Source organism: Gymnodraco acuticeps, unplaced genomic scaffold (genome assembly GCF_902827175.1).
Source record: "Gymnodraco acuticeps unplaced genomic scaffold, fGymAcu1.1, whole genome shotgun sequence".
Taxonomy (NCBI): domain Eukaryota; kingdom Metazoa; phylum Chordata; class Actinopteri; order Perciformes; family Bathydraconidae; genus Gymnodraco; species Gymnodraco acuticeps.
Genome location: NW_022992341.1, coordinates 301,474 through 311,404, shown reverse-complemented (window position 1 = coordinate 311,404; position 9,931 = coordinate 301,474). Strand labels below are relative to the sequence as shown.

General features: G+C 41.6%; 1 protein-coding gene across 1 annotated transcript in view; it reads left to right on the top strand.

Annotated features, from left to right (window-relative positions):
* The first annotated feature begins 1,846 nt into the window (after positions 1-1,846).
* The window catches only part of sv2ba (synaptic vesicle glycoprotein 2Ba), a 43,556-nt gene continuing 35,471 nt past the window's right edge, over positions 1,847-9,931 (top strand). Inside the window, exons 1-2 of the mRNA XM_034208719.1 lie at positions 1,847-1,973; positions 5,825-6,542. Of these exons, the coding sequence (XP_034064610.1) occupies positions 6,059-6,542 (484 nt within the window). The 5' untranslated portion in view covers positions 1,847-1,973; positions 5,825-6,058. The remainder of the gene's footprint in view (positions 1,974-5,824; positions 6,543-9,931) is intronic.

The following is a 9,931-nucleotide window of genomic DNA, read 5'->3' as shown; positions in this document are numbered from 1 at the left end:
CAACGGGATTCGTCCCGAACGTACCGATGGCCAGTCCGCCCCTGCCTTTAACGTAACATGTCTTGGTGTCATGAAGACATGATAAGAGATATCACATTCCTATATGTGCTTTTGTTCAGAGAAAAGCCTTATTTTGGACATTGGGATTGGGCCTATCTCTAAAGTGAGTCTCCACAGTTTGTAGTTCCTAAAGCCTGTTGCTCTTTGCACTGGATGGACTGTACCAATGGTTACTGTTGCCTAATATTTGCACCATTATTTGCACCAATTAGGTTCCTTGGCCTTTAACCAGGGGCGGACTGGGACTACAAATCAGCCCGGGACTCTCGACCGGCCCATATCGTCCGACCGGCCCACTTCAGTACCGGCCCAACGGGATTTGTCCCGAACGTACCGATGGCCAGTCCGCCCCTGCCTTTAACGTAACATGTCTTGGTGTCATCAAGGTATTTTCAAGCCCTTGCAGACCCTCATACTCAGACAGTTAAAGGCCTTAGTTTGGACATTGGGATTGGGCCTATCTCTAAAAATCTTGTAGTGGTTACTTTTGCCTATTATTTGCACTAGAAGGACCAATTAGCTACCTTTGTCCTTTACATTAGATGGACTGTACCAATGGCTACTTTTGCCTATTATTTGTAACATAAGAGCTATTCAATTTTTATTGACATCCTTTTCAAGCCCTTGCTGACTCTCACACTCAGACAGATTAAGGCAGGGGTGTCCAAACTACGGCCCGGGGGCCAAATGCGGCCCGTGGGCCATTTTTGAATCGACCCTCAGCAGATTCAGAAAGTATAATGTAATACGGCCCACAAATTAAACGTGTGCTTGTCTTATATTGTACTTCTTAAATATATATATGTAAACATATATATACACAGTAGTATTCATGTGTTAATAAGCCCACTTTTCACATAAATTCAGTCAATTAAAGTTGAAAACGTTTTCTAACAAATCTTAGTTGATGAGAAAAAAGCCCAATAACTTATTTGCAGAACAAACTTGAAATAAACTCTTCCTATTTCCTCTCATTATAATCAATCTGAGCTTCTGTTTTAATGAATGAGCTGCTAACAAAATAAATGAAACCTTATGGAGGGCTGTGATAGTAGGCTGTTTGTTTTCTTAAAGCATTTTCAAGAATCAAGCATAATTTACGTACCCGTGTTTGATTTAGCTAATTTATAACTTAAAGGTGATGTAGGTAATTTTGGAGAAACCAGCTCGAGTGCGCCAGAGCCCCTCCTCCAACACACACGAACGCGCACATGACCAATGAGGGCACGAGATAAGTTTGTGCCCAGATGGAAGGCTGACAGGCAGGTAGGCCATCCAGTTACTTTAGCCGGGCCGGCTCAGATGATTGGTCGTGCTTTTTACAGCGCCACGGCTTCCACGGATGAAGATAATGGATTTTTTGTCAAAGCACTTCAGATATTCATTGCTATCGGGATGTTAAGAGCATTCCATGGAATATAACAAGTGTATCTCGAGCCGGTTTCTCAAACTTACCTACCCCACCTTTAATTTATGACGCAATATACTTCATCTCTAGTGAGCGGCCAATCGCTTAGTATATTTTTCTGTAAGTGGCCCTCATGAAAAAAGTTTGGACACCCCTGGATTAAGGCCTTGGTTTGGAAATTGGGATTGGGCCTCTCTCCACAGTTTGTACTTCCTATCAGTGGATCCTTCCTGTTGCTCTTTACACTGGACGGACTGTACCAATGCGTCCCAAAGGTGGGGGGGTTATTTCCGGGGAGTTTCCGGTGGGGATGAGCCCTGGTGGGGGGGGGGGGGGCAGGTTGTGGGGGATTGTGATGTTGGATCCTAATCCCTCAGCGTTGGCTGCAACACGGCCTTAGTAGGATAAACTGACATGGACATTTGAAAAATGCTACTTGGACGTTAGCAATTATTTAAATGATTAAATCAGAAGTCCTTTTTATCCAAAGGGAATGCCAACTCTGGTAAGGCCGAAAACTTTATTCTTTCTTAAATGTTTGCTGTGCTTGCTCTTTAATTTGCTGTTTTAAAAATTGAGGGGAGGACGTCAGAATAAAAATAGGCTGGTGATGTACTTGCAGTGCCATCATTTGTTTTTTACGCATCTGTTGCAACAACTTTTAACTTCTTATTAATCCAGAAAGATTACAATACATGCAAACAAATATACTTCAAAAAAGAGCGGTTACAATCAACGAATCAATGGTATTATAATTTAAAAACATGTTGTTTTTCTATGCATTTTAACATCAGTCAAAGCCTCTGCTCCTCATTATAGCTGATGTGTAGAGATATGTAGAAAACAATACTTTAAAACCAGTTTATTGTCTTCAATTGCTTTTAAGAGAAATCTAAAGTCTCTGGAATCAGGATTATTTCAACCTAGCATATTTGCGTTTATGCATGTGCCTACAAATACCAAGTTACACATTTGATACGGCCCAGAAAGGCTGCTTTTGCTTTGTAAATTACGTGGTGACAATATTTAACTCATAGATGTGCAGCTGATAAATGAATGTGGCAGGTGAGCGGACAGGAAGTCACCGAGAAATCATTAAAGACGGTCCTTTGACCTCTTTAAAGTCACGGCTGAGATTAATGTGAACTCGCTGCTTTGACAGCTTGTAGTAGATCCATGCAAAAAGAATCAGGATATGTTTGTAATTCATCTGACCTCAGTGGCATCTAACCCTGTGATCATTTGTACCAGGACAAACAGAAGTCTAGACGTTCTAGTTGTTCAATTTTGCTTATTTTCAAGCAAAGAAACATGTTTGCATTGTTCAAAAAGTGCATTAAATCCCAATGCACAAATGACAAATCAAATGAATTGTCAGGTTATGATATGTTTCCTTCAAATCAACTCCCTTGGAGCAGTTCCAAGTTTAGTACAGTGTGAAAAAACCTCAATAAAAGCAGATTGAGATTAAGAGAAAAAGTGTGACTTGATGAATCTGAGGTTAAATATTTAATCACAACCTTGAATGTGGAAGATAATTAATAACATGTTCTGCAAAGTTAATTACACCTTACATCCGCAAATATGGGGGAAGATTGTGAATAAATAAACTCTTCTTCCTAATCTCTCTCTGATGGGAAGGCATGAGCGAAGTCCAGGTGAATGTAAATGAGGCTAAAGCTGACCCCAGATCAGCTGAACTGTTGAATCTGCCGTGTGTTTATACAGCTTTACTTCAAAAGTCATCGTATTTGACTGCACAATGTGTCGGTAGAACGATCTACAGAAACGCAGGAAGCTATGAAGACAGAGTTTGGCTCGTTCCCACTCGTAAATGATCCAAAAGGTCACTTGAGAAATGAAGATATCTTTCCTGTAAATTACAGAGTGACCTATCTGCTTCCTGTTAAAACTCAGACTGCCATTGATTTTCATGATTCAAGGGAAGCTCGTTGACTTTTTAAACTCCGGGCGAACACTCTCACAAGGAGGCAGATCGTGACCTTTTCAAACTCTGCACATAAATGCTGATTTGACATGTGAATTATAAACACAGATCAATAAGTGAGAGGAGAGGGGAGAGGGGGATGTGTTATGTAAGCGCCAGCTGTGTGAGTAAAAGCTCTGAAAACCCTCTCACTTTCTCTCCTGAATCAAGCATGCATTATTCATGTTAGTGGAGGAAACATGCTCATATGATTGTGAAACTGTGATTGGGTTTATTGCTCTCCAGGCAACAAAACAAATCAATGCATATATATGGGATTTTGCCATCAATGCAAACTCAGTAATCCTCAGTCGGCCACCTCTGCGACTCGTGATGATGAAACAATAATGTGAGGGTAAAATGAAAAAAATCTGCACTCTTAATCTGGATTAAATTACTGTGTTCGTCATCGCGGCTCCAAACCAGGACACAGCAGCCCGAACACAGCATGCATTTGTCAGATGATACGAATACGGTTGTTTCTGGGTTGAAAAAGTAATGTTGATGTCACAGGGAATACCGAAAAACAACCGTAAAATGGAATTGGATTATTAAAGGATGTATTAATTCAAAAACGACATGGAAAACCTTTTACCTCATTAACCCTGTATGACTGATAACATGTTAATATTTGCAAAGTCTTTTAGAGCTCCTCTGGATATGTTAAATGAGGATTCAATCCGACGAAGTTGTCCCTGCTGTGTCTTTCATTTGACTTAAAATATTATGCATGTTTTTGAGCTTGCGAGGGAAAAACACCTCGGTTTGGTGCCATAAAAGCAACTAGTTTGCGTTCACATTTAAATAGATTTAAATTGCAATACCCAGAACCAAATAGTATCATGTCCTTCAGCATACGTCCGCAACATGTTTGGCAAAGTATTACAAATAGTGTTTATGAGTCAAATGTGTCAAAAGTAAGAGAAACAACAACACTTGTAAGATAGAAACGTAATTTGTTGTCTATAAATCACAGTTTTTTTATTATAATACAGCTTATGAAGGCTAATGTTAGCTTCTATTAGCTAACTTTAAGATCGAGATTGTTGTGTTGCTGACATCACCGATCAGTTGATTTTATTTATCTTCCTTAATGTGCAATTACTGTTAATTCCCCAGCTGTGGCACAAATAAAGGATTTCTGATTGTTACTGTAAGTTTTAGTGTTTGCCATAATAAGCATTTTTCGGTTTAAAACGCTTTCATACAGATTTTTACATCTTACAACGTTTAAAAAGAGCGTCAAAGATACACAAGAATAAAACAAAAAAGATAAGTATATTGACAATATATACAAGACATACAAATATAATAATAATTAAATAAATACAATTGTAAAAAACTAAGATATAAAAGAAACAACACAAAAAAACGTGAACAGGTAGATATCAGAAAAAGCAACACAAAAGTTTAAAATGAACAAATGAAAAGGCGTTTATAAGCAGCCTAATATTGCCTAAAATCCATCAAAAGCTGCATGGCTAGCTTCAAAGCTAACTGTCAAGGTGCCTTTAGCAGGGAGTGTAGGGTAGTTGACAAGTGATTTAAAAAATACACTCCAGATTGAGCACCCTACAGTTAGACAGTGTTACTCATTCCTCGTGTGCACAGAGTTTAGCATCTATGCAGCTTAATATCATACGTCTCCTTTTGCAATCTGTATAAAACACAAGATCCAGCCTCAGGTTGAACAATGTTTGGTTTGTAAGACTGACATTAGCGTGCACTCATCTAATGATGTCAGCGCAGCAGCCAGCGATGTTCCTAATATGCAAAGTGTGTTATTGTCGTCCTGTTGGAGCCTCCGGTCTCCACACAAATAAAGACGGATCTGAACGTGTCACAGCTGCACAGCGCTGTGTGACGGATCAAAATGGCGTCACGGCATCTGAGTGTAGAGACAATGAGATTATCTGCTAGTGAGGAAGGACACGCAGCCTGCAAGGCATGCTGGGAGTCACTGATTTGTCCTGTATAATGTCCCTTTGAATTTCTGATTTGAATACAATCCTGCATTTATGTATGACCTCAAGTCCTTTACAAGAAGTTAGAAACATCATGATTGGATTGATAGGGAAGTAAAGTTAAGCAGCAAAAAGCTACATGAACAGAAGTTCAATTCAAAGCAATAAAGAATGTCTTGCTCATCTACCATGGCACAACATATTTAAGGCAAATCCCGTGCATTTTTTCTCTATCTTTTGGAGGATTTTTCCAAAGAGAGTCAAAGGTCATACTCCTAAAGCTTTGTTGTGAATCCCGTCGAGACAGTAATTATGACTTCTGTCCCGAAGGAGACGTTGCATGGTGATGTCTCTGCTCCACAAGTGATTACTTAGATAATGTGTGATGTGCACTGTGTGTTTCAGGTTCAGCATGCAGCACTGTGCACATCAACGAAGGTAAAAGTCTTTCGACGCAGCCGTTGAGGACTTAAAGTCGAGACTTACGCTCCTCAGAAGATCTCACCTGCAGCAGCACTGAGAGGAATTTACGGCTCCTTGGGAGGATTATGCCATTATAGGTTACAACTTGAGCTTTTCTTAGAGTACCACGGCTACCGGGAAAAGTCAGTCCTGCTTTGCTAACACCAAGCAGGAACCATGGATGACCCCTATCACAACAATGTGACCAAGCAGGGGACAGGAGGTGGAGAATACACCTACACCCAGGAAGGAGGAGGAGGAGGTCAAGATGGCTACCCTTACCAGGCGGACTACCCTCCTCAGGAAGAAGACGCTCGAAGCGACGCCACCGAGGGCGCGGACGATGACGAGCAGATGTACGAGGGCGAGTATCAAGGCGTTCCCCATCCCGATGAGATCAAGGAGGCTCGGAGGGCGGCTCGGTTGGAGGCTAGGAGGAAAGCTCGTCAGGCTGCACAGCAAGAGGAGGAGGAAGACAACCTGCCGGAGCAATACGAAACCCTGATGGAGGATTGTGGCCACGGGCGATTCCAGTGGATGCTGTTCGCCGTGCTGGGTCTGGCGCTGATGGCTGACGGCGTAGACGGCTTCGTGGTGGGCTTTGTGCTGCCCAGCGCTGAGAAGGACATGTGCATATCCAACTCTGACAAAGGGATGCTGGGTAAGTGACGGCAACGGGAGGGAAGGTGGGGAAAACTTGATGCATGTGGTGCGATGGAAAGTCACTTGTACCCACTTGTTACTTAAATGGTAATTTGTCCTGACATGTGTATATCCAACTGCTGGGTAAGTGACAGCAATACATCAAAATAAATCAAATCAAACTTTATTTGTCGAGCCCAATATCACAAAGAAAGTTGGGCTTTACAGATTAAAAACAAACAACAACATTGTATATGACGGAGTTACAGCAAAATGAGAAGACATGTGTGTGGAATACAAATAGAAATGAAAAAGTGCAGAGGACATATCCAACTCTGACAAAGGGATGCTGGCTAAGTGACGGCAACGGGAGGGAAGGTGGGGAAAAAACTTGATGCATGTGGTGCGAATTGTATTTGTACATACCGGAGTAAAACCGCCAAACTCAGGGACAGCTTTATCCCACAGGCCATGAGAGAGACTTAAACTCCTTCTGCAACCAGCCGATTCTGCGGAGAGCAGAGAGCATACTGGCCTCTCCAGGTCATGTTGTTGCAGATTAAGTTCATTTGTTGCCATCAGGGCGAAGATATGCTCTACCTGCTCTCAAGACAAATCGCTTTTCAGAATCAGTCATCCCCTCTGCACTCAAACTTTTAAATTCTTGACAGGTTTTTTAACTTGATTATTTATTTACTTATTTATTGTGATGCTATGAACTATTTATCATGTAAATTGGAATGATCCACATCCAGGCTGTAGCTTATGGGCATATGACCATAACACTTTTTAATCTTTTTGGAATAAAAAGGAGGGAAGGTGGGAAAACGTGATGTATGTGGTGGGAATTGTATTTGTGCCTAAATGAAATGATAATCTTGAAAAAAAGATATTTCGCAAACAAAGACTGTTCATTTCAACCAGTATTGTTCTGAAGATGTAATAGTTAATGCAAAAAGGGGAAACAATAATACAAGTCTACAGTTATGCTAACCCTAACCCGTCCTCCAGCAACTCTTCGAGCTAAATGCTAACGTAAGTATGCTAGCAAAGTGTTGTATGATGAAAACCATGTTCATTATCTAAGTTTAGCTTGTTAGCATGCTAGTACTTGCTAGTAATAACCAAACCAAAAGTAATCCCTAATTGGATGGGAATGTCATTTATTGTGCAGTTTATTTAGTCATGTAAGGGGTAAAGTTATAGGATGATTTGAGTTGTATTTCAAACTATATCAGAGTTCATTGTAATCCAACCAATAGTTAAGAAATGTTAACGGCTTGATGGCGCGACAGGACATTTCAGGGCATTCAGGTTTAGAGAATGTATCCTCTCGTTACCATGAATGTCTTTACACAATGTCGCAACAATCCATTTAATATTGCCGATATATTTCACTCTGGACTTTGGTGAACTAAGTGACTGACAAGCATTGCCATCACTCCAACTATTTAGTTAGCATGAAGGCTAAAACAAATGTCCTATAAACGGATATACACCCTTTTGGTAACTCTAATGATCCAATCTATCCAGTGAGGATGAACCCCATCAGAGAGATGATTGGCTGCAGTGCTTTGCAGAAACAAAATGCTGCAGTTGGCTTTTCTTGTTGGCTCATGGTTTCAGAACAGTGCGTCAGGCAGAAATACCCTCAGCCCCTGGAACAAATGATGGGGAAAAAGCGTGACTCTTTTTTGGGCAAATGCTAAAAATGAGAACATACCCAACAGTGTGAATCCTAAAAGATGGACTATAGTGGAACCACTATGCAGTTACTGGATAGTGAGGCTTGGCGTTAGTACCACAACCGTCTGGATGTTGACTTTAGGCACAGCACACCACATGTTAAATGCTAGACATAGGAATGGGCAGCTGCTTTTAACATATAATCAATGTTGAGTATTGTGTATTAAGAAACCATAAACAGTTATAGAGTGGCGAAGTCACGCCCATCTACTTCCGGTCCATGGAACCTTATTTCGGAAAAATAATGTATTGAAGTCAATGGAGAGAGAAAACTTATCTTTCGATCCCGTTTGAATTGTGCCACGAATTACACATATGATGTTTGTCAATCTTAAAAAATCATTTCCGTATCAAAAAAGTCACAGTTTGTCGTAAAACTGTTGAAATATAAGACTATGAAAAATACACAACTAGAAAGACTACAAATCCCAGAGTCGCGTAAGTGATGTCACAACTGTTTTCTTCCACTCATGCCCCTTTCACACCAGCGCTTTTTCAGCTCCTGCTCGGAGCTGGAGCCTGAAAAGCGCCGGTTTTTCCTGTTCACACCGCAGTGGCGCCGGCTCTTAGCTCCGGAATCCGGTTCACTTCCAGCTCCAAAAAATTGTCGGTCTAGAGGCAAGAGCTTCGGAGCTAAGAGGCGGCGTCGCTTACGTCTCTCTTACGTCGAGGAGTGCAGGAAACTAAACCCACCTCCCCTGAACATGGGTCGACTGTCATGCCTGCCTACAAGCAGTAGTGCTTATAAACACACTTTATAAAGTCAGGCAACACTAACCAGGCTTCGTGTGATTCTGTTTATTTGTACCTTACTTTGACCATCCGTTCACTGTTATTGATCATTGTGGAGAGAGGCAGACGTTTTGTTTTGTATTATAGCAGCTATCGGATGGAATCAATACATGGGCTGCACAGGTTTTCGTGTCCGACTATCACAAGTAGAATCATAATAAAAATACGCCGGTAAAATGTACCTGTAGAAAACGGTTTATGCCACAATAGGATAGCAATTAGCAAGTAGTCAGTTTAGCTTCGGTTGCTATGCTAACATCACCCATTTTATACCAGAGACACTTTCATAACAGCGTTGTGATGCCAAACAGCGTCAATTCAGACTGACACACATTCACTTAGGCTAAGGGGAACTGGGGATATGTATCAGCTGCTTGTGTGAGTCGGACAGTGAATACTTTAGAGCTGCAGTGTGAGCTAACCGGGAGCTAACGGAGGAGAATACACTCCCGTGGAAGAGCAGTCAACACTGCAGCGGTCGGTAAATGCTGCAGAAACACATTAATACACAATGAACCACGGCACTCTGGAGCAATGTATAAGGTTGGAGAAGTCGTTATTCAATTTATTCTGGCTTCGTGTGATTAAAAGCAACACGATCATCGACCCGACGCAGTTCCCCGTTGTTGTTGTTGTGAGCGCCGTAACGCCGTTGGGGAGCAAATCAGCGATGTAAACGGTGACGTCATGACGCAGCAGCGGCAGCACCAGTCGGGTGCTGGGCGGTGTGAACAGAGCGGGAGCAGAAAAGGGAAACCGGAGCTGAACCAGAAAAGCTCTAGCTCGGAGCTAGAAAGGGAAAAGCGCTGGTGTGAAAGCCGCATAAGAGATAGCTAAGATCAGCGCCATATAGGCGCTGGCTAAGATAAC